The sequence below is a fragment of the Corticium candelabrum genome, chromosome 18 (assembly GCF_963422355.1).
Source record: "Corticium candelabrum chromosome 18, ooCorCand1.1, whole genome shotgun sequence".
Taxonomy (NCBI): Eukaryota; Metazoa; Porifera; class Homoscleromorpha; order Homosclerophorida; family Plakinidae; genus Corticium; species Corticium candelabrum.
Genome location: NC_085102.1, coordinates 1021898 through 1046414, shown reverse-complemented (window position 1 = coordinate 1046414; position 24517 = coordinate 1021898). Strand labels below are relative to the sequence as shown.

Here is a 24517-nt window from a genome sequence, read left to right as displayed (position 1 = left end):
ACCAGTCTAAATGGTCAGATGGCACCATCACGCAAGTACTAGGCCCATTGACTTATGAGGTATATGTTCCAGACTTTCAATAACATGCAAACGTTACATTGACCAGCTGGTACATTGCCCAGAGTTTGATCAGGTCCTTAGCCGACAATCGTCCCAATGGCCGCCGCATCAGGCAATGGTATATATAGTTCGAAAGACATTTCTGTTCCTTCAATTGCACCTGAAAACAAAGGATCTGTTTGGGTGGTGACAATCCAGAACCATCACTTCCCGCGGCCACTAGCTGGCATGGTTCCAGATCCTTGTGATGGCCTAGTAGATAAACTTCCGGAAGCAGTAGCTTCACCTGCATGCAGACAGCGCATGATTCATCTGCAGCGATACACGGTACCTTCAAGAATAACCAAACCTGCTCGGGAGCATCACCAGCACTCCGTTGATCTACTAGTGACTCCAGTGGTCCACCTGAGAGGCTTAACCTATAGTTGCATAGTTTTAGTAGTTTTATTTCAGTTGTGTTTTAGCGTAATGTTACAGCTACTATGATGGTTTCATTTTTGTCCGTGGACAATGTTTTTAAGGGTAAGAGTTATTTAATTAAGGGGACGTGTGGTGTAGTGTTGCGCATGCGTACTTCTAGACGACCATAATTTGTACTAGTATTGTCTCTCTTACTTTCCACGTTACCACAAAGAACAGCTTTTCCCTTTCTTTAGACTGAGGCAAGCTGAGCTTGAACACCCCTTGTTAAGTCACCCAGAAATAGACTGTGTGAGGGCTGCTACTTCACCATTCTCATCACTTGCTGACAGTACGTAGAGTGAGTCCCACGAGAGTGCATGAGCCGCCGCTGGTGTATTTGAATGGACTTTGTACGCGATACAAAGAACTCAACTGTAACAACAACATCCTTCTCAGAATCTGTAGTGGATGCAGTGGGTCGTTCATATTTCATCCAGCAGCCTAGTCTCTCGTAGCCAAACCCCTCCGGGCCCCTTGGCTATACGGCCGGGAGATAACTTGCACTCTAGAGGCTCTAGCCAAGTCGATCGAGATCAGTGGTTCGATCCCCATTCACGGCATTCTGTGACTTCGTTGAAATCAATGGACAGTGCCGTACGTTTTCACAATCGCGAAATGTGCTTGTGAACCTGATATGCAGCCAAATTCATGGCTTTGGTGACACAAATTTCTCTAGATAAATTCAAATACTTTTGATGACGTCGGTTGCCTGTCACAGTGTGTACTAAATCACGTGCCTTTACACGTGACGGGGCGTTGCTGAAGGTAAGCAGTTGGGATTTTAGTAAGTTTCGTTGCGCAGTAGCCGTGCAATCAAGAGTCGTCGTAAGTCGCATGTAGACTTCTGCACGTGTACAGTAGGCAGACTTCATGATCTAGTCAGACGAGATGAGTTGTCTAGCTAGCGGGGACTGCCCGTGTTTTCGACACAGTTTCACTTGTCTGGTTGTTGTATTGAATCTGTTTTCCAGTGGTTGATTGTATGGTTTTGTGTCTACTACATAGCTCTAGCGATTCAAGGAGGCTCCGCCCATACAGAGTACGTCGAGTTTGAGTATGAAGGGTTTCACACTAGTTTGGCTGATGATATCGATCTTTGTTGATCGGACACTATCTCAAGTACCAAGTAAGTGTCTTTCACTGTTGATCTCAATCATTTCGATGCAGCCTACACGGTCTACACGAGGAGAGAGAGATAGAGAGATAGAGAGAGCTCACGTGCGTGGTCACGCGTAGGTGTAACGGGTTTGTGTGTTCACAGGTGTAGGCCCAACCGTAACGCGTACTCCATCGGAAAGTTTCACACAAGCGCAAACGTTTACTTTTTCCATCTCAGGCAAGTCGGTAAGACTTTTTAAGCGTTCTTTAGAGAAAGCACATGCATAACGCAATGGTATTTCAAGTAATTATGACTAATTAATTACACATGTACTGGGCGCGGGCGGAGCAGAGTGGGCCAGGTGGGCAATGGCCTACCCAACTTTTGAAAATGGAGACTTTCGCCAACGGGCTTTTGGCAAGAACTTTCAGAAATATTGGTACTAGAGATTAAATACATTGTAGGCGTGGCTTGGCCACGCAAAACGTCTTGAGTGCTTTGCAGTTGCTGGCTCTGATTTGTGCTGTAGCAACGTCACAACGTGAACATGACCAATGCACCAACAATCAATATTAGCGGCGCAGCCAAGGAAAATTTTGGGAGATGTTATATAAATTAATATTAAAATTAACATTAATTTTATCAACTCGCACACTGCTGTTTAGATGAGAGACATGCCAATTTTAACTTTGATCATGCGGCCTTGGTCTAAATTCTAGACAAATTTCATATCAACTAGTAGAGAAATGCTTTATCCCCATTGTAATCCAAACTTGAAAGAACTGTAGAAGGTTTAAATCAACGTATCATGTACATAACATCACTCTAGTAGACTAAACAAAAATAGATAAGCATCCAAGCCCATACATTTTGGAGGAAATGAACTTCCGGGCCCAAATCCCCCCTAAATGTATACGTCTACCTCTAGAGAGGTATGTACTAAAAGTCGGTGCGTTTGTTAGGTGTAAACCCGGGTCTAACAGTTAGATGTCTTCCGCAGTGACGCCCATTTCGAGATCTGGCGATTTTTGTGTAACAGAGTCACAGACGCACTGACACAAGGCCAAAATGATGATTACGCACACGGTTTGCGCACGCGCACGGATTGATGTTTAGGTGCGGCATGTTGTTTTCAGTTAACTTTCATGAACGTGCGTGCTTGTGCTTCTGCATGGTCAACTACGCAATACAAATTTCAGAAGGTGTTGTACAAGCAGAAAGTGCAACCAGGGATCGACCCCGACATGTTTCACGGCCGGATCTTCGGCGAAGTTTTGATACACTTAGCTAAGTGTAGAGCGGACTTCAAAGCCTTGTGGTATTCTAGTTAGAAGAGAATGCTCATGATGACAGCTTGTTGCGACGTAATTTAGATTGTCTAGCAACTAAGGATTTCTTAGAAAGGGTATGAAAGTCCACGTCGCGGTAGTCTTACGCGACATACTGTAACTATTTATAGTCTTAGGATTTTTCAAGAAGTTTATAATTTTAAAACTTGACATTTTGCTTGACAATGATTTCAAAATTCAGTCTTTTATATTGTCAGGGAGAATGTGATGTACACATGCAGCTGCATTCTTTCTGAGGTATTATCTTATGCAAATTTATAGTTATGTAGGTTTTGAGTAGCAAATGTTTACAAAAGCATGACTTTGTATGATTACTTGCAACTAAATTATATTTCACTGTTTGTTTGTGATTTGTGATTGTCTATTTGTTTGGTTTTGTGTCAGAGTGATTCATCTTATTCCGCCTATGGATGTCAAGTTGATAATGCAGGAAGAGCTCCTTGCTCTGTAACATTTGAGCAAACTCAACCCCTGTCAGAAGGACAGCACTCATTCACTGCATTTTTCTATGTAAGGGCTTGTATCTTGTATGATGGACGTAATTTATGGTCTTGTAATCAATTACTAACAGTGCAATTGTATTTTACTAGAATCCAACTACAAAACAATATAAAGATCCTACAAAAGTCACATGGACAATTGGTAATACATTTGAACCTTGACTTTTATTGGAAGACTGACTACAACTACGAGACATCATGTCTCTAGTAGGCAAATAGATATCACTACTATTGGTGATACCATTTATAAGATGAATATTGGTGGGGATTTGTTTGGATCTTTGAAGTGTTTGGTGAATGTTACCTTATCTTGGGCAATTGACATGTATAATTTATTTACTCACTTGATCATGTGGGTGTGATTGAAGCGTTTGAGATAGATAGCTGTGTAAAGGCCATGATGTTTTAAAATTTGCTGGTCTCCGGGTGTTTTAGTGAATGCATGATTAGTGTAAAGAAAGAAACTTAAATGTTCACTGTTGTCATAGTAGAGAAAACTAAGTTTTCATTCTTTTTCAGCAAATACATTGGCAGATTTTGTATTGGAGTTGATTTATGAACTGTCCATTTGGAAAATTTAATTTTCTGTTAATATTTTATCTCATACAGTATTATTATTATTATTAATATTAGTATTAATTTGTATGACACACTCAACCAGATTAGTATTCTGCTTTTGTTATTTGCTGCTGCTGCTGTTGCTGCTGGCAGTAGTGGTGGTGTGATTGATTGAAACTTTTTGACAAAATATGTGTTTGCACTCATACCATCTTCGTACAGACTGAACGTGTCGTCTTTTGTTGTGGGCTTTACAATCACACTCTTAGCAACAATAGGGCACCTACTAGTACACAGAGGCAGGTGGCAATGGGCATCATTGGTTTACATGCAATGCATTATGGGAAGTTTCTGCTTTCCAAGTATTGGCTAGTTTTACTCGGTTACTCTCTATGCTTTGTGAAACTTGAACAATGACACTGGAGTCAACTGCATTGTTCTCTAGGAAAACCTAAATTGCAGTGGCATTGCTTTTTTAGTTTCAATTTATCACTGATTCTAGCAGAGCAATTCTACAACTGCTATGAAAAGCTCAGGCGCGTACCGTGGCATGGGCTAAATGGGCTATAGCCCCCCAGTTTTTGTGGGCGTTTCCCATTTTGTCAGGTGAAAACTAGCGTTACGTCGCTTTTTGTAAACGTGCGCGTCTGTTTACAGTCTGGATGTTCGAGGCCGAGCATGCGTGTCTCACACTAGGCTGCAGACATCGGTTTCCGTGATCAACACTACTTCACTGACACCATGTCGTCTCATCAGCAAAACCAGAAGTACAAAAAACAGACGCGCATGGGGCTGGAAAGGGTCTTAGAGACAGCTATCCAGAAGTTTTAAGGCTTTTGCAAATATATCTGGTAGTTCCAGTCTCATCAGCAGAATCTGAGCGTTCCTTTTCTACTCTCCGTCGTCTAAAGACTTGGCTTAGGAGTTCTATGGAAGAAGAAAGACTTGCAGCTCTGGCCTTACTAACAGTTGAGAGAGAAGAGGTATTGAAGTTAGAGGAAGCTATTGATGAACTCATAGAAGAGTTCTGTGCAAGAGGAAACCGCAGGATGATTTTTCAGTAAATAGGTGCTTGTTTAGTCTGCTCCATACTGTATATATGTATACGAGTAAACGTAATACTTTGTGGTCTGCATTGTTGCTACTAATACAATTTTTGTCAAAGGGGCGTGTCAGTGTTCGGGTATTTCAGCCCCCCCCCCACTTCCAATGGCCACGGTACGCCCCTGAAAAGCTACACAGATGACACAGTGTTAGTGATATTTTTGGTAAAGATTGAGAAATACATTAGAGAAACCTTGTTAGAGTTACAGTCAAACCTTTCTAATCCGAATCCTTGCTAATCCGAATTACCTTTGGCACCGTTCATTGCGTACCTAGATCCTATTCAAGTATTGGGCAGCCTGATCAAGGTTGCAGTTGTAGTTTTCAGCAAATGTGTGTATCTGACTATTTTAAATCCTGACTCACAGTATTTAGAAGTACGTGTAGTCGTTGCAGCAGTGTCCTTTACCACAAACATGACATCAGTGGGGTGGAGCGACTTGCAAGTTGGGGGCATAGAAAGACGTTGGAGTACATGAAGTTCTCTTTGCCTCACCTACAGTGCGTTGTCGACAACATTGCCTGTCGGGAAGTGCTTTCTGTTGAACTTTAATTAACTTAAATATTTCTCTTAGGCAACAGAACGCGCTTACGTATACACATCAAAAAGGTCTGGTGAACATGTCCAAAATTCAAACATTTTTTCTTCCAAAATTTCTTCAGTTGTTGATCGTCATGTTGGGGGATTACCCCTCCTCCTTCTAGCTCTGCCGCTACTGCATATGCGTAGAGATACGTAATTGCACCAGTGGTCTGGGTGTCCGAGGTAAGGTCTGGACCTCAGCTACGTGTTTTGGCATTTTGGTAATCAGAACAACTTCACTAATCCAAACAGAGCTTGGCACGGGGCTGTTCAGATTAGTCAGGTTCTACTGTAGTAACTTATTGTCTATGTTGGACTTGTTGAAGTCACGGAAACAATTTATTCTATCTATATTTAGAAATATTATCTGTTTGATTTCTATAGTTCTTGCTTGAGTAATGTCTTATTCACTACCAACTTAGGAGCTGGGCAACATCCGGCTGTAAGGGTTGAGATGATTTCTTACTTGAAAAACTTGACATATTGACATCTTGAATAATAATGGTATCACTGATTAAGATTCAATGCTACTTTAATACTACTAAGCTTCAGACCGTCACGTATAGAACCTACTAAACAGTAAACGGCATAAGAGAGACAGAGCCATTAGTTACTAGTATAGGTCAACTTTTTGTCTGCAGGCAGAAGGAAGTTGAAATGGATCATTATTACATACAGAGAAATCTAGCAGAACAAACTACAATAAGCAGTTTGTAGGTGCTAAAATTATACAGAGATTAGGCCCAACTTTGGGATTTCAGCTTCTTTAACCTGAGGCAGTTACTTGAGGAGGTATGGTATTGAATGGTTGCTATTGTTAGCCAGGTGGAATGATACCAGGCTGGGTTAGGATGCCAAGGCAACTGTACCGCAGTGCAGTTGTACAAGGAAAAATTAGACAACCTGACTGATTGGCAAAAGGGACACATAAGGACAGAAAAACTGACCTGACAGCCATAGAGAGAGACTGCCAAACTGAATGTTGCTGATAGTTGTTGGTTGACAAAATAACAACAGAGCAGTAGTTTGTGACTGCTACTAATATATTCTTTTGGTTTCTGTTGAGTACAGATAAATCTCCACCTAACATCCAGTTCATCGATCCAACCTTTGATGGGTCAAAGCAAAAGGACATGTGAGTGACATATAGTCATTATAGAGGCATGTACAAACAGTAGACTGTGTATGACACATGTGTAAACAGGTGAAGTGTTCTGTTCATAGTACTAGAAATTATTTTCTATTTTAGTCCTTAATTTAATTAATAAATTCATTGTTTGGGTGCCTAAGCCACCAATAACATTTGCAGGCAACAAAATACCGGTTTTGGTTTTTCAAGGATAATAAAAAAGGAAGCATTAACACTTTTTAAATACAGCAATTATTAACCCTAACCCTACCCCAATTACAAGAAACTTTCACTTTGACATCATTAGAGAGCATCACTGGAATGGAAAAAGAACCGATTATCCTTGATAGTATTCAGTGTCGGTTTTCTACAACTGCACAAGGCATTGTCTTTCAGTGAGACACCAACACGTCAGTAGTATAAATGAGTATTTTATTGAGTTCTATGCATGTGCCCGTTAATAAGCCTGCCATATAAAATATTATTGCAGTGATATACCGTATCAGATGAAATATTGGCGGGAATTTATTTTGGCGGATTGGTGGATTTTTCAGCGACCGCCAATATAGAATCCGCCATTAATGTGGCCTTTGGGATATGTTGACGTCATCAGGCACGTGGATCAGCAAGATGGTAGGTAATCCTTACTTGTCGTCTATTGTGCCTATGCAGTAGTGGAAGACCATGCAGTAAGTTAGGGAAATGTGAGCCACGAACACAGCTGTCAATCACAAACCCTATCATGATTAGTTATCAAACAAGGATGTTCAACCATCAAAATAAGATTCGTCAATATGCTTTGTTCATCAATTTCTTAGCAAACCGCCAAAACATATCCCCGCCAATGTTTCATCTTATTATATACGGTTATCTAGTCATGTTTTTTCAATGTATGGTTTCCACGTCAACATTATTATGATTGCATACACTTTGGGGAGGGGAAGGGCTATTGGCACGCGTGTTTCGTATGCTCGTGAAAATGCCGATAATTTTGAAGGATCCCTTAGTTGTCATAGTACGGATCAACAGGTAATTTCAGAGTTCAGTTATTGTGTTCTAACCTATCAATGATAGATATGATGTTGTTAAATATTTTCATCTGCTACAATATTAGGTTTGTCAACTATGTAGCACTTACATGAGTCACTGTTTATTTTAATTAAATGATTTTGGGAATATATGCTATGAGACACATTGAATTCTTACCTTTATCAGTTTTCCACTGACGATGTTCATTTTTTGTTGACTTGACACAACCACTTACTTGAGCTAGCTTGCACAATGAAGGTGTGGCCATGGAGAGTGGGCGGAGCTTGGCCCAGCTCATCATGGTCCAGGAGAACCGACATCCGGCCTGGATCCGGGACTTCAGACCAGACTCCAGCCCAACTCACCTTTTCACGTGGATGACCACAGATATTTATAGGAATATAGGGTAGGGGAAAATCCTACCAAGCACAAGCTCATCCGACATTGGGATGGGAGGGTGGGAAACGAAGAGAAACACATGCACTCTGTGATGCTTGCTGCACTGTAGCGGGCGAGGTAAGTCAAAGCGATGTGCATGCTCCGTTTCTCGCAAGACCCTCATGAGTCCACTGTGTGCGCGTACGCTCGGCAGCATGTCTCCGAAGGAATTCTACTACAGTAAATTGCGCATGCTAGTTTTACTTCAGTTATGATTTTTGTCAGTGGATACGACAGAGTACTTACTGTAATTCTGAATTTGTTGTTGCAGCAACAAAGCCGTCAGTTATCGTGTTACATCATCTGAGAACATGGGTACTTATGTATGTGTTCTTATGAGACTGACAAGTCCTGCAAAGAATACTAGTGTCTTGTGCTCTGGGAAAGGAACAACTGGTGGATCTGCCACTCTTAATAGTTAGCCTGAACTGCATTCATTGAGATGTAACACTATGTAGGTATGTGTCACTAACACAATTATTTTTAGATTTGATGATACCTGGTCAGGACATACTGTACAAGCTAGTTGTCACAGTAAGCTATCAAACAGTCTGAAATATTGAGATGAGGAATATATACTTTTACGCTAGAATCTTAGATAAACTTCAGATCCAGGTCATTACAAAACTTATTGTATTTGATAAGTCCACTTCTACGTGTAACAAACTAGCGAAACTGTCAGTATATATGCCCTAAACCTAGTTGCTGTACAAAACCGCTATTGTAAATTTTTTAGGCTAAACACAAATGTTAACAGTTATTTGCTGTTTACATAAACTTGCATAAGTGACATGTTTAGATTAAAGGGGAATTCTCACCAAATACTGAAACTTGTTGAAAGAAAGATTTAAGGCCTAGCATCTTCCTACAGGAATCTTACGGTTCAGCCAGCCACAGAAGCAGAGAATGGGCAATGAATTGTTCAGAGGATTCCCCGTAATGTAGCACGTAGTGTTACTCTCCGTCTTCGTTTGGAAGTAACTACTTTAGGTTTCATCATACCAGGTGCTCTTAATGCACCCAAAGTGCAGCGAGACATAATCTATGGACTAAGGGTCTCCTTTTGAGGCTCCACGGTTGTATTGACACAGTCGATACTTGAGTGATAAGTTTGGGGTCCCAGTTTGCTTTAGTCAATAAATCACAACTTCCCACCATATGTTTCACGATCCTTACCTTGAAAAGTGCACAGGTATCGGTCTTTCTTGCTAACCAGCAATCAGAGTTACTCTGATGGCACATACTAGTACTAAAGACACCCACATGTGTAATTTCAATGCTTTATTTCTTCGTTACAGTAGTAACCGGTTGCAAAGGGTTGTGTCATGAAGTGACAGCTTTCATCTGAGAGATTGTTGATTTTGGTGAGAGTTCTCTTTTAGTGGTTGAAAAAAGACTCTAACGTACACTGATATAGAGACATTAACTTGCAATGCTATAGCAGTTAGCAACGCACGTGCTCAAGCCTCAAACTTAACATTAATAGTCTAGTTGATTATACAGTGTCTGTGTTGGACGGACTTATACATGGACAATGCAAGGGCCTGTTCAAATGCTAGTCCTGGAACTGGAATTGATAGAGGGTAGTTTGTAGTTCATGTTTGATTGATAGTTCTGAGAGTTCTAGAACTGGCAGAAGAGTTATAGCTGTTTGACCATCTGAGCTGGTGTAGCAGCGGATTAGGTCCACCCTGTCAAATAGGTCTGCTTGCTAGCGCACGTGTACCAGAAGACATTCTGCGCTAGCGCACCACGTCTATCTCGGATCTGCAATCATTTCTATTTGGGGATTTAATCCTAGCGCAGTAGTGGATTCGGTCTGTCAGCAAAATTTGGTCTGCGCATTAGCACGCACTCGTATTGCTCAACAGACTAAAATGTGAGCGTACCTTTAGTCTGCTTGCCTGTTTGTCAAACATGATATTCTAAAAAGTCTCAGGCAAGAGAGTGGAGTACCTCTATAAACAAAATAATCATTTCCTTTAATCTCACACACAGGTAACATAATACAACAACAAATCAATGGAACCAATTGGGTTTGAAGATAACCTACTGGATGGTGATGCAACTTGGTGTATCTAGGCAAAATGTATGCAGTACCAAAAATAGCAGCAGTCTGCATAGTTGTTATCAAATATCTTTCAAATCTAGGCACTCGTTCACAATAACGTAAAAAGTCTTTTGTCACTTAGTGATAGCGTCTGTTGTTCCGACAATTCGTACAATCTGGACCTCAGTAGGTAGATATCTAAGTCTTCTGTAAGGACTTTGTATTTGGTCAATTTCTCCTCCTTTGTTAAACATTTGACAGAGGAACAGATACCTCAATAAAGCATGCTTTCTTGTTTTGTTTGCTCAATGCAATGATATGAATAGAAGCAGAATTTAATTAATCGGCTACATACTATATCGTCAGTTTTAACCTGGATGCATTATGGTCAAGTTTACACTCAGTTGTTCATAACGGTTCTTATGAACTACTTGGCAAGCCTAATAGGAAGCACCAGGATTGGTTTGATCAAAATGACACTGTCATCAGCCATCTCCTTGATGATATGCATCGCTTGCATCATGTCTGGTTATCAGATAAACGCAATCAAAGCACTGCTGATGCCTACCATCATGCAAGAAAAGCAGCAAGAGCTAGGCTCTCTGTGATGAAGAACAAATGGTGGTTACAGAAGGCAGAACAGCTTCAGTTAGCTGCTGACCAGCATAACTCTAGTGGCTTCTATCAAGGCCTAAAAGAGGTGTTTGGGCCAAGTGTAAAGACAATCGCTCCTCTACAATCTGTTGACAACTCCAGGCTTCTCTATGGACGACGAGAAATTTTGACTCGTTTGGGTCAGCATTTTGAAAGCATCTTGAATCATCCAACATTTATTTCACAAGAAGCTATTGACAGCATTGATGAACAGCCTGATCTAGTTGTAGCTTGTGAACCACCATCTAGCAATGAGATAAATAAAGCTATCAGGAAAATGTCAAGGAATAGATCTCCTGGTGCTGATGGCCTACCTGCTGAAATTTTTCAACATGGAGGAGAACTGCTGTTGTTCAAACTAGGTGATTTCATTCGTCTATGCTGGGAACTCGAAGATGTACCCCAGAACTTTAAAGATGCCAACATAATCCATCTATACAAGAAAAAAAGGTAGTCAATCTGACTGCAACAATCACCGTGGGATCTCTTTGTTGTCTGTTGCTGGCAAAATTATGGCCAGAGTTCTTCTTGATCGTCTTGTCTCAAACTTTTAAGAGCGTATCCTTCCTGAAAGCCAATGTGGTTTTCGTTCTGGTCGTGGTACGTCCGACATGATCTTTTCAGCCAGGCAGCTTCAAGAAAAGTGTCGCGAACAGCACATGGATCTATTTATGGTCTTTATTGACTTGGTCAAAGCGTTTGAGTCGGTTGATAGAACTGGCTTATGGAAAGTCCTTTTGAGGCTTGGCTGCCCGGTAAAGATTGTGAATCTAATCAAAGCCTTTCATACTGGTATGATGGCTTGTGTTGTCGAGGTTGGGTCATAGTCAGAAATGTTTGCAGTAAACAACGGAGTGAAACAGGGCTACGTTCAAACACCTACTCTTTTTAGCATTTTGTTTTCCGTGGTTTTAAATGATGCCTTCAAGAACATCCGAGAGGGTGTTCGAGTTGAGTTTAGAACTACTGGAGGTGTATTCAATCTCAGGCGCTTACAAGCCAAAACAAAGGTTTCTAAGAGTCTAGTGAGAGAACTCTTGTTTGCTGACGATTGCGCATTAGTTGGTCACACATATGAAGACATTCAACACATTGTCAACTGTTTAGACAGATCAACTAAACGTTTTGGCTTGAGTATCAGCTTGAAAAAGACAGAAGTGCTTTTTCAACCACGTCCAGGCTCAAACTATAACCCTCCTCCAGTTATGATTGGTGATCACCCATTGTCATATGTCAGCAATTTCAAGTATTTGGGTAGTTTCCTTTCGAATAATGCAACTGTTGATGCAGATGTCTCTCATAGGATATCAAAGGCCAGTGCTGCTTTTGGTAAATTGTACAACAGACTCTGGCAAAGGCATGAAATCAAACTGACCACGAAGGTTGCAGTTTACAAAGCAATAGTCTTATCAGTTCTATTGTACGGATGCGAGTCATGGACCCTTCTTCATCGTAACCTCAAAAGTTTGGAGAGTTTTCATCTGCGATGTCTTCGCCGCATATGTGGAATCCAGTGGACTGACTATATACCCAACACAGAAGTGTTATCTCGTTGTAACATCAGTGGCATTGAATCTTTTGTTATGAAATGCCAATTTCGCTGGGCTGGTCACATGTCTCGAATGTCTAATGATAGAATTCCCAAACAACTCCTTTTTGGTCAACTGGAACAGGGCCATCGTCATCAAGGTGGTCCTAAATTACGTTATAAAGATTCTATCAAGGCTAATATGAAATCTTGTGGGATTGACTTCCTGCATTTTGAGAAACTATCCAGTGATAGAACAAACTGGAGATCTCTCTGCCATTCATCACTCCAACAGTGTGAAGAAAATCGTATTAGACATCTTCAAGCTCAACGTCAGAAACGGAAAGAACAAATTGTTCCTACCAACAAGTCATTTGTTTGTCAATCTTGTGGAAAGGAATGCCGTTCAAAAGCAGGTTTTAAATCCCACCAGAGACACAGAGGACACTAAAGAGAGTCATCACTGTTATCAGTGGACATGCCATCATCATCATATGGTCAGTTAACTTCTATTTTCCTTCTGTTTGTATTGAAAAATCCTGCACATTGTCATTCTCTTGGACTCTCTGAAGCGAAATCACGCCATGGATGATCAACTGTAGACAAAACTGACAAGCAACATGGAGGTGGATTACTTTTGCAACAACATCATGTTGATTCTTGTACAGTGTAGAATTCAGTGCTTCACAACCAGAAATGAGACATGCTACAGTCTCATTCTTGCTTACACACACACACACACACACACACACACACACACACACACACACACACACACACACACACACACACACACACACACACACACACACACACACACACACACACACACACACACACACAGCACTCTGTGGCAATGGCATTTCCAAATTGTTCTTTGGTATCATCTGACTTCATCCTGAATAGCAAACACTTGTGATTCCGTCGGGGCTTTCAACGTTCCATGTCTCACACCAATCAGCAGACACATCGAGCCTACTAAAGTCCACATGATCCAAGTTTATCATCATTGGTGGCGGCGTTGTCATCATCCGTGAATGATTGCAGCCTGCCAGGGAATCCGAGAAAGACGCTGTGCATTAGTGCTAAATGTGCTACAGTTCTGCGCTAGGACCAAATCCGTGAATAGAAATGATTGCAGAGATCCGAGGTAGACACGGTACACTAGTGTAGAATGTCTTCCGGCACGATTGCATTAGCAAGCGGACTTATTTGACAGGGCGCACTTAATCCGCTGCTACACCGGAAATGTTGGAACTGTGGGCATGACAGTTCCAACAATTCCAGTTCAAATAGTATTCGAACGCACCCTAAGAAACTGACTCTGATTGAAGTTTGTTATTTCAGCTATGAGCCATAGGAAACAGGACTTTTTTAATTCATGAGACATGGCGAGTAGCATACTTAAAATGTATAGCAAGGAGGAATATAACGATCAGTCATCGGACATTTGACCGATCAAAACCTCATTTTGTCTGAGTGAAATGTTGTGGGCTGGACATTCTGTTTGAGCAAACAAATTTAGCACAGAGACAAAGTCTTTATCACTGTGAACCTACTCTGCATACCCGAAATGCGTACCTGTCCTGTTCGCTTTTAGTATAGCGTGTTTGGCGCTGTGTAGGAATATTTGTGGATCGAGCTTGGTACAGAGCTCTAGACAGCGGCGATAGACAGAGAACCATTAGGATGCAATTGCTGCTCTTGCAGCTGTGATAATGCCAACAGGTAAATGATATCACATGCTGATGAGGTAACAGTGTTTTGAAAGGTACACCAGGCATGCATTTAGTTTCTACTTACTTTATTTGTACATTGCTGTACGTGTATGCTCTTGCAAATCATTGGGATGTGATCAACCAGTTACTTCAACCATGCACCAAACCACAATGCAGTTTTGAAGGACACCACTAGGATCATATTCTTATGCTTTTCAAACCACTTGTCAAAATAGAGTAAGTATGTGCATGCTGTGCATGATGTGAAAGACCCAGTTGATGCAAAGGTCAGCTGGTGTATATGTACCAGTGTAAACTGTCTAGATTTAAATTTCTAAATAGTAGCGAATATGACAAAATAGCGTATGCACCTTCTTCAGAACCAGGCAACCACTCGTGACACCGGTTACCCAAACAGACTGTTGAATGTAGAAAATCAAAATGTTGCTACACCATGAAGTCAAACCACCAACTCTAAAGGTTAGCATTGCCCCAATACTGGTGTGTGGACCAGACATTGACTTTCAGATGTTTTCATGTTCCGGTTTCCTAGTTTTATTGCTGTAGGTTGGCAATTAATTAACGATTGATTGTCTGACCAATTAGGAGGTATGTCTGACCACTTTTGTTGAATGTTCGACCATTGGACTCAACTTTTGTTCGACCAACTACAAATCGTTATAATCCTTACTGTATAGGGGTTAACTGACTTCCAGTCTGCAGGCTATGTGTGTGGATGGATGTGTAGATGTGTGACTAGGTCTGTCACACTCACGAACATGCCACAGATTCAATGTTGTCCACTCACTGAGCAGTATCTCTGATTTGTCATACATGGCAACCAGAGACGATAATGGGTGAACTGCCAATCAAATCCGTAAAATGTTCATGAAAGAGTTTTAACCAGTACAGTGTAAAAATGAAATCAATCACTTCCATGGCTTTGATACGGGGGGGGGGGGGGGGGGGGAAACCTAACATTGCATAACCATGAGCAAATTTATGTTCCAAATGTGTGATAACTGTACTTTGACGACCACAGCATGTTTATGGACTCTTTTGGCAACGTGAAATGACAGTCGCTTTGCATGATTTTAGATAGATTACGAGTAGTGAGATTAAAAGGAAATTGCATCTAAATATGAAATTTTTCAAGACAATGTTATTGCTGTATTCAGAAAACTCATGGTTGTGGAAGCAACGATGTAAACACAGCTTCGATTACTAGTTGTAATGTGCAGGAAATATGCAAAAAAGGTTGTTTATTTCATATACATTGTATTATTTTGTATAATCCTACAGAACTAGATTAATTGGGAATGGGGATTTATTCTGCGTTTAATATCAGAAATTTTGGGAGACACGTTAGTGCTTAGGGCTTCATGTATGTTTACCCATGCGAAATTATATATTTGTAACAACTAACTTTTTGCTTACACTTAACGTTTTTTTGAACTTAGGCAACTGATCTGGCTTTAAACAAGGGTGACGTGTCAGCAGTCTTTAATATTGGTAAGTCTGGTTGCTTTCCTGTGTGGATTTGGTGGTCAGTCAGGTGTTCTGCTTGTGTGTGCTCATTTATAAATTCAGCCGTTTATTGCAGACTTGTCAATCTGAATATATGAAGGGCAGGGTTTTTAATGTCAGGGAGGATGGAAAATATGAGAGAATAAAAATGTGTTCAACAAAATGCTTATTTGATAAGATTTGCATTTCTAGAATTACTGTTTACAGATTTGCACATTGAAATTATTTCCTGCTGTTCCAAAACTTCTGTAATGTCTATTTTGTAAAGGGGCTGGTTGGCTATTTTAAATAGGAGCACTTGCTATTAAATCTATCCGCATTTTCTAGTTCTGCTCTAGTGATAAAAAAGAGATACATACTTGGATATATGCGAGATAAGTAGGTAGCATAGTCGGGAAATGGGGACAATGTGCAGTCTTTTGCAAGATACAGAAGAATTGAAATGTTTGCCATGGGTTTGTTTGTTTCTTCATCTGTGTGTTTGTCTGTCTGCTTGTCTATTTGTTTGTCTGCCTGACAGTTTGTCAGTCTTTCATTCTGTTTGTCAGTGTTCCTCTAAGTCAGTAGTGAGCTACACACAATGCAGCCTGTTAGTGAATTTAAGTGAGACAGTGTCAGCTTTGTAGTTAGTATCAACTATGAGTAATGTATGGGTTTCTCGATAACTGAATGCTTGTTTGTGCAAGTAGTAGTTGCTTGCGTTTTCCATTTTATGTTCAAATAAGCAATGCTTATTAAATCAAACAAATTTAGAAGTTGATTTGTGTCTGATTAAGCTATTCAGGCGCCTATTTGGACAGAGGCACTTATTAGATTAAGTGAAGGACAGTTTTAGTTAGTTGACAGGTGACTTTATACATCAAGAATAGGTTGATTCAGCCAGATGTAACAGTAGTATTTGCCAAGTTGCTGTACATCAGAGAGTACAGAACAAGAAGGGAAGCTTAAATTCGATATTGTGTTTGTCAAGTTGTTTTATGTTTGATTTACTGCTTCAGAAAGGTGCTTATTGGACATTTACAATACGTTTATGTCAGTAACCGTACATTTGTCTTTATATTAGATAACAGACAGCCTATTGTGACAATGCCAGTGGGCGGAGCTCTACTGCCTGATCGATACACTCAAGCCAATCAGTCTACATTTACTTTTCAAGCTGATGAAAACAAGTTTGTTGCTGTGTGATCATCTTGTTTTATGAAATGAATCATTTTTTCTTCTGTCATTAGTGTAAGATTTACTTGTAAACTCAACAGTGGAAATCCAGTTTCATGTGTTGGAATACAAACATATGGAAATGATCAGAATCCACAAGCAGAGGTGTTTGCTGTTGTTGTTCTTGCTGCTGGATATCTATTGTAATAATTTATTGCAACATTCTGTGCATGCAGTGTTGGTTGAGCACTTAATAAACATTATGAGCAGGTGATTTTGAAAGCAGTACAATAATGAAAGTTGTGTGACAATGTAGTTATAGATAATTGTTTGACACAATGAATTTTTGCCATAGCTGTTGTTTTAGTATGTGCTCAAATAGTGATTTCGGCTATGTTGTAGGGTGACTACATTTTCTATCTGACTGCTACTGATGAAGCGCTAAATTCTCAAACCCAATTTACTGTGCTTAATGCTGATGGTTCTAAGACAACAAGAACTTCGTATGTGTGGACAGTAGATCGAACTCCTCCTAATCGACCAGACATCACATTCCAACCACAGAACCCAAGCTCAAACTCTAATCCTCGTTTCAGGTTTTCACCTCCAGGTCAGTGTTTGTCTGAACTGATGAAGCTGTTTATTACTGCAATATTATGTTGGATGTAATTAGATTAGCCAAAGTGATGAGTAAAGTACATGGTCTTAAATTTAGTAAAACTTAGTAAAATCAGATGCTGTAAAATCACATATTATGGTGCATCCCAGGTTTGGTGAAAACACTCTTTTCTGGATGCTTTAGCTGTTGCTGTGTGGCTTGCTTGTTGCTTGTTTTGGATCTGACAGAGCAGGCTTCAGCCAACAACCACACTTTATTTGCATTTCAATCTTCGAAATTACTTTCAGATTTGGTGCAACACAATGTCTGCACATTTTGAAAAATTGATAGGTCATCACAGAAAGTTGGTCAGACATTATTTTGTATATAGGTACGTACAATGTTAGACATTTTATACAGCTTTCTTCTTAGTGATACAAAAGCGCGGTGGACTGACACAGCATTTCATATTCTTTTCAAGTTATTTGTCATTACCCGAAGCCCAGATATCCAGGTGAAGGGTATAGTAGTCATTCGACTTACCATTGTATGTACGACCATACGTACGATTGTATTTATACTTGATTAGCGCAGATGCAAATGAAGCTATTCCGACCAATTGACGAGAAGTGGTGTCATTACTGACCATTGGACGAACTTGATGTCATCCTGTGAGGCTCCACCTCTCTTTGTTTGGTAGCTTGGCCATAGGGCGTCTGTCCTGTACATGGTGTTTAGTCCTTTTCTTTACATAAGGGTTAGCACATAGAAACAATGCCTGGTCTACATGTTCTGCCACCAACAACCAACAACCAGGTGTCTAGAGAGCAAAGGTGCTGGATTCAGGCGCCATGCAGTATGTGTAGGTGTATCTGGCTTGTAACATTTTGCTTGTTCCACAGTGTTTCTGCATAGTGGTTCTGCAGTCTGACAGCTGGAATTTTCGGTGTACATGGCTGAGCGGCCGCGGTGTTGTTGCAAAAATCACTAGTGTCGTCTTCAACAGAAATTTGGCGCTCCACGGGAATTTGCGAAGGGGAATGTGCATTGTCCATGACAGTGCGTCTGTTTGTTGGACAAAGCAACTGGCCTGTAAGTACGAAGTCTGGAGACGCTTTGCACTTTGTTTAGCTCAACGAATGCACTGGAAACCGTAGCTGAGATGAGTGGGTTGGGCTGATACCTCAGTATGCAAATCATTATCATGTGACGACATATATTAGGACACCACTTGTCCGACGGGCCTGGAACCAAAAGAACGTCGGATAACTGAAAACATCAGATAACTGATGCATTTTGAAAACGACTGCAGAGTACTTAATTAGAGAAGCTCAACATCTAATTGTAAATGTAACAACTAATACAGTACAACTCCTTTGACTGGGGAGAACATTAGTGGGAACTGTCAAGACTTAAAGTAACCACTAATCTTAGTCTGGATCAATGCTTTTGCTCTTCTTGCTGTAGTTTTCATCAGCAGCCCATTCAGTAGGACCATTGTGCTTACTGGAGCTTCAGGTTGTTCTTCCGGGTACTGAAGAACCGTTCCTAGAGCTTCACATTTAATTTGACGACACGTGGCTCACGGATACAGTACTGTACGCACAGGAATCGTATATTCTAGTGTGCGCACAGCCTTGCAGTTCAGACAAGCTATGCACTGTCGGATAATCCGTGCTGTCAGATAACTGAGTGTTGGATAAGTGGTCTCCTACTGTATGTGATTACATACACTGGCCGAGGGTTTAGCACTCTAATGTGCTTCTCTATTCATATTTCTTTCGAGCACCACACTGTCTCGTGCCTGGCTAATCTAGTCTGAAATACCACTTAGTTTTTGTCACTCTTGTCTAGTGCACGAGAAAAACTTGGTTGAAGCTATGCATCGGAGACACATGGTGCAGTAGGGTATGTTATGTGCAGCATCTGATCTTAAAATCATGAAGGTGTTGCTTTGATTTTATGGGGGTGTGACATTAAAACATTTTTAACTTTGGTACTAAGAAACTAGAAAGCAAGCTCTACAATTGAATTTTCTGATGAGGATAAACAGGACAGAAAATATATAGAGTATCATCCATGAAAGAGGCTGCCACAAAATTGGCAACTTGGCTGGGCTCTAATTGTCAGACGGGATTAATTGAGTTCCAGAAATAAGCTTGAGATGACACTGCAGGCTTAAGCCACGTCCACACTAGTCCAGAAACTAGTCCAGAAACTAATTCGGGTTGAATGCACATCTTGATTATTACAATTGGATCATGGATCACGATTGGATCTAGATTACAAGCATCCACAGTGCACACTTGGAACGGTATCCTCACCCTATTGACTATGCCATGTGCATGTATTAGAAATGGCAGATGTGTTCTTTTGTCTATGTGGAAAGCCTCCTTATCGAGTCCAGCTGGTTCATTTTTGTGTACCTAAATAGACACAAAAGCAGACGTCTCTTCGGTGCATTCAACTTGTACACTAATGTATGTGACGGTCAATCCTCACTTGCCATATGGAATTGATATCAACATAACCAGATCAATGAGCAATTTGGATTGAAGTCACCTCTGGATGTGGATTGAGACTGATCACAATCGAATCCGGATCAGTCAAAGTGGATCAAGTGTGGATGTAACGGATGGTATCGGATCCAGATCAGATGTGCATGCGTCTTGTGTGGACAGACCTTTACTTGGAAGTCTTATATGTCTTATATGTGCCTGTTTTATTATTACACACTGATAAAACTTTGTGTAGGATAAATAAACAAATAAAGGATACGTATAGCATCTGCAAGCCGTCATAGGTGAAATTGAAGACATGAAGGTTCAAGAGAGTTGTGTAAAACTATTGATTCATTCTTTGTTGCCTGGACATGTTGACACCTGCTTGAAGCCTTTCATTTTCTAGTATATCTTTTGCTATAATTACACATATTTTATTATCAGAAAGCTGCAGGTGTGATGCTCCTTACTGCACAGCATCTACCTTTACACTTATAGCCTGTTCACATAACCAAGTGTAACCTGGTCGGCACAGGCTAGTCGACTCGGGTTTAGAATGCTGTGTGAGCATGGGCAAAGTTGTGCCAAGCTTTGCTGGTCTGGCCGGCATATCTTGCTATGCTGGCCCGAGCTAGTACTGTTCAGTCTCACAATGTGAATGATAACCAATCTGAGTTGCAGCTCACCCATGCTCAATACTGACAGCATGGCGTGGCATAAGCTGGAGACTGTACCTTATCTGTCTTTGGAGCAAAGCTCTTTGGATTTCATAATTTGGCTGTTGTGCAGCTATGCAAGAGACTACATGAGGTGCTCAGTTCAATCCATGATTATTGTATTGCATACATCATCAGCGCATGATGAGTGGTAGCACGCAAGGAAAACCCAACAAAGGTCCAGGCTCAATTCTCTGATCAGGACTGAATTGGCTCTGCCTGGCTTAGTTTTGTATGTGTGCTCGTGTGAACCTACTATTCCTGTTGTTTGCAGCCTTACTAACAGTTTACTTTATTGAATTATCCTAGGAAAGAGCCACCTAGAAAAGAGCTACCTGCTTGCAAACAATAATTGTGAGAGTATGGCTGCCCAGAGATGTAGGCTGTTGGTGAATTCTGCCCTGCTTCAATAGACTAGTTTAAGTGATTAAGTTTCAGTTGGTCTTTGTCATCTACTAGTCCATATAGACGAGTGAAGCCTTCAGTTTTCATGTTATTTGCTTAGCCAACCCTCACTTTACTCGTTTTTGAACAAGTGAACGACTGCCAAGTTTGATTAGTACTGGAATCAGTATTCGAAATCAGGTGCTGATCTTTCAAGCGGCAGCTGCTTTTGCATATACAGCATTAGCGTGCTGCAAGCTCTGGTATGCAGTGTATCTGGAAGTTGGAAGTGGCCCCAGGAAGCTGTGTTTCATGTAGATACCTACTTGTATGGACACCTGGTTCTGCAGTACGTAGTAGAGCTGGTCAGTCAATGGTCAGCAATGTGCAAACCTCCCAAACCTGTTTGACGTTTAATTAACTGTTTATTTTATTCTGTTTTTGAGTTCAGTCAAGAGTTTTCTGGTGGGGAAACTGGAACAAGCATCATGCTGATTTAGACATGAAACTGCAGAGCTTGTCTGCCATGAGCTCAGTTTATGTACGTTAGGAGCCATCCGTAATTGTTGACAGTTTTACAAAACGAAAAACTTTCATTCTTTTTGTACCTCTGCCACCTCCCAAAAACGAAAGTTACGTAATTGTTGACACCATGATGTATATGACCCAGGCATTTATATCTAGATATCGCCAACACGATAGTGTTGGTATGTAGGGTTGACTTTGTGTTCAGTTCTTCTGTAAGAGCGGGTATAGGTATGTTTATGCTACAAAGCTGATTTTTATACCAAACCTCTGCGCTTGCAACAAAGCAGGTCCACGACTAAGCAAATTTGTCATTGGAGTGCAAGGGCCCTTTTCTAGGGACTGACCCCGTGTAAAATTTCTTGATAAAGCAAACGCTACACCTTCCAGTTCATTTTAACACACGCCCACACAGGTCCTGTGTAGACTATACAGGGTTTTCCCAGATTTAAAATCAAACAGGGTGGATTATTAATATTAATATATTGTTATTAATATTAATGTAATGTGGTTAATATTACTGATGGAGCTACTGACAATATAGTTGAACAATCAGTAGAACAATTGGTAATAAAGGTTAGATCAAACGATACGCATCTTCCTGTGAAGAGATCTTCACCACAAAGTGGGAGGACAACAAGGACAACTAATTTAGATCAATTTCACCATTGACGCTTAAAAGAATGCAATTAAATGCGTGTTCGCCTGTTGATGTCAAAACAAGGCCGTCTGAAGCCAGATCATATTGCAAGAAAGCTGTATACAAAGCTGTACACGTACACCTATTTATCTAGTTTTGTTTAACATTCTCTCCACCTCTTTGTGTGCCTTCTGTATGCATACAAATAGATAGAATGTTCATACTCATGTAGAGAGTCCTGAGATCCTCATGTTGTTGGTAAATACTTTAGGACCACACCCTCAATCCAAATGGGGCGGCCCACCCTTCTGAAAGATCCTGGGGAAACCCTGACTATACGTGTTGTTACCCTCCATAACGCTCCCAGCGATCAAAGATTTCTTGCCGATTATATTGCGATAGCGTTTCTCTCTAACTTCTGATTGCGTTTGCACCGAACCAAACTTAAACGTTTCCTGCACCGAGCGCTACACAGGGAGTGTGTCGATTCCTACCATCAAATCCACCTCGCCAATGCTGGTACACTGCAAAGCTATTTGCGTACACTGTTACCAGCAAAATGGAGGCGCAACGAAAGAATGCATCTACTGCGCATGTTTACGTGTTGCAAGTCACAATGAATACATGACTATCATGTACATTACCAATGTGGTGGCTTCTGCTATAACTATAAGGATGTTGATTTGAGGTCAAGTATCCCATGCTTTCAATATATTTGTTTACTTTCTTAATTAAAGAAGTTTAAAAGTGCAAACAAGTATAGAACATTTTGAAAAAATGGGAAAAGATGTAGGGTTGCCGTACGAAAAAGAATAGAAACAAGATCATGTAGGGTGTGCTCTGACATCTTCATGAGTTCACTTATACAGATTGAGCAGTTCGTTATCCCTACATTGCACTACTGTTAAACACTATGTGCTTTATACCTTAGAAGATGGTGCAATGTAGGGATGATGTATTTCTCAGTCTGTATGAGTGAATTCATGAAGATTTCGAGCACACCCTACATGGTCTTGTTTCTATTCTTTTTCGTACGGCGACCCTACATCTTCCTCATTTTTCAAAATGTTTTGATACTTGTATGTGTCTACAGATAACAAAAACCACTAAATACTGTGAAGAAAGCTAAGTTCAATATTTGCTAGAACAGAGTGACAGATCACTGAGCAATCCATGCAACCATCACCAAGCGCTGTTAATCTCTTGTTGCATCACTGTCTGTCGAAACACGTTTCTGACTCGCAGCAACCAAAAACGATGGTAACAATTGCTCTTGGCTGCTGTTTCCCTAGTTGATCTGCTTGAGAGAACAGTCAATCTTGTGCTCTCATTGGTCAAGTATTTTGTAACTGACAGGGTTTTTGCTTTCTCAAAGAATGCCTTCTGTTGTCCGTAGGAGATAACTTCTACAGTGCCTCAATGACAGAGTAGTAGACTACTACTAATGTTTTCAGATTTTGAGAAGAACAGACCCTTACTGTTCTGCATACCAAAAGTGTTGTCTGTGTAGCTGCCATGTCCGATTTTAACCTCAGATGCCAGCGCAGCTACATTGGATGCCAGTGCAGTTTGCTTGTACGCTGCGTTTTACACCATCTATATGAATAACGTCAACACTTTTTACTGAAAACGAAATGGCTTTCAACCCATCCACCTACATGTGAAAGTTTTTTGTTTTGTAAACCTGTTGACGGCCCCTTAGTTTGCTGAATAAACTCTTTCCACCAATTCATGGAAATTTATTTCCCACATGAAAGTATTTTAGATCAATGTAGTGTATCCTCACTTATCCAAACCTCACATATCTGATCTTTAGTGTTCTGCAGACATAACCACATACTGGCCAGCATGCTAATTCTTCATTTTTAAACAAACTGCAATGCTCAGATGAGAGCAGTCACTGTGGCAAACGGCTGCTACTGACTATTATGCAAAAGAGTAGCTTGTGCTTACTGAATTGAGTTGTTTTCAGCATACTTAGGTTCAGATACTGTATACATTATACTGTACTTCTTTGAGCTGTCAGTGCTATTGCTAGCTGTGCCATTACTAGCTGTCCATTCCTAACTATGCCATTTAAATGTACGATGTTTCAGACTATGGAGAATGTCAGCTGTTTGCTGTCAGGCCTGGTTTAGGACTCCATGGCGTGTTCTGGGACACCAAGGTTTAAGAACAACTCAGAGTTTCACTTACCCCTTCTGTTTGCG

The 24517-nt window shown here is 40.7% G+C and overlaps 2 protein-coding genes across 3 annotated transcripts in view; both read left to right on the top strand.

Annotated features, from left to right (window-relative positions):
• Positions 1–1265: 1265 nt before the first annotated feature.
• On the top strand, positions 1266–8880 carry LOC134194269 (uncharacterized). 2 transcript variants are annotated; one of them, XM_062663194.1, is made up of 8 exons: positions 1266–1287; positions 1528–1648; positions 1784–1866; positions 3355–3480; positions 3561–3612; positions 6787–6850; positions 8583–8728; positions 8799–8880. In XM_062663194.1, the coding sequence occupies exons 2-8, from the start codon at positions 1579–1581 to the stop codon at positions 8864–8866; spliced, it is 609 nt and encodes a 202-aa protein (XP_062519178.1). In that variant the 5' UTR covers positions 1266–1287; positions 1528–1578; the 3' UTR covers positions 8867–8880. The 2 variants fall into 2 exon arrangements, with proteins under 2 accessions (XP_062519178.1, XP_062519177.1); XM_062663193.1 differs by having other exon boundaries at positions 1282–1347.
• Positions 8881–10968: 2088 nt separating this feature from the next.
• The window catches only part of LOC134194330 (uncharacterized), a 54724-nt gene continuing 41175 nt past the window's right edge, over positions 10969–24517 (top strand). Inside the window, exons 1-6 of the mRNA XM_062663257.1 lie at positions 10969–11465; positions 11590–11830; positions 15722–15773; positions 16852–16957; positions 17018–17108; positions 17346–17553. Coding sequence (XP_062519241.1) covers positions 10969–11465; positions 11590–11830; positions 15722–15773; positions 16852–16957; positions 17018–17108; positions 17346–17553 — 1195 coding nt within the window. The remainder of the gene's footprint in view (positions 11466–11589; positions 11831–15721; positions 15774–16851; positions 16958–17017; positions 17109–17345; positions 17554–24517) is intronic.

Bases quoted from the DNA above. Each gene is read 5' to 3' on its own strand.
- LOC134194269 (XM_062663194.1), top strand. From the start codon at position 1,579: ATGAAGGGTTTCACACTAGTTTGGCTGATGATATCGATCTTTGTTGAT. The intron at 6,851-8,582 runs GTGAGTGACATA...TTGTTGTTGCAG, and splicing joins GGGTCAAAGCAAAAGGACAT to CAACAAAGCCGTCAGTTATC. The intron at 8,729-8,798 runs GTTAGCCTGAAC...AATTATTTTTAG, and splicing joins TGGATCTGCCACTCTTAATA to ATTTGATGATACCTGGTCAG.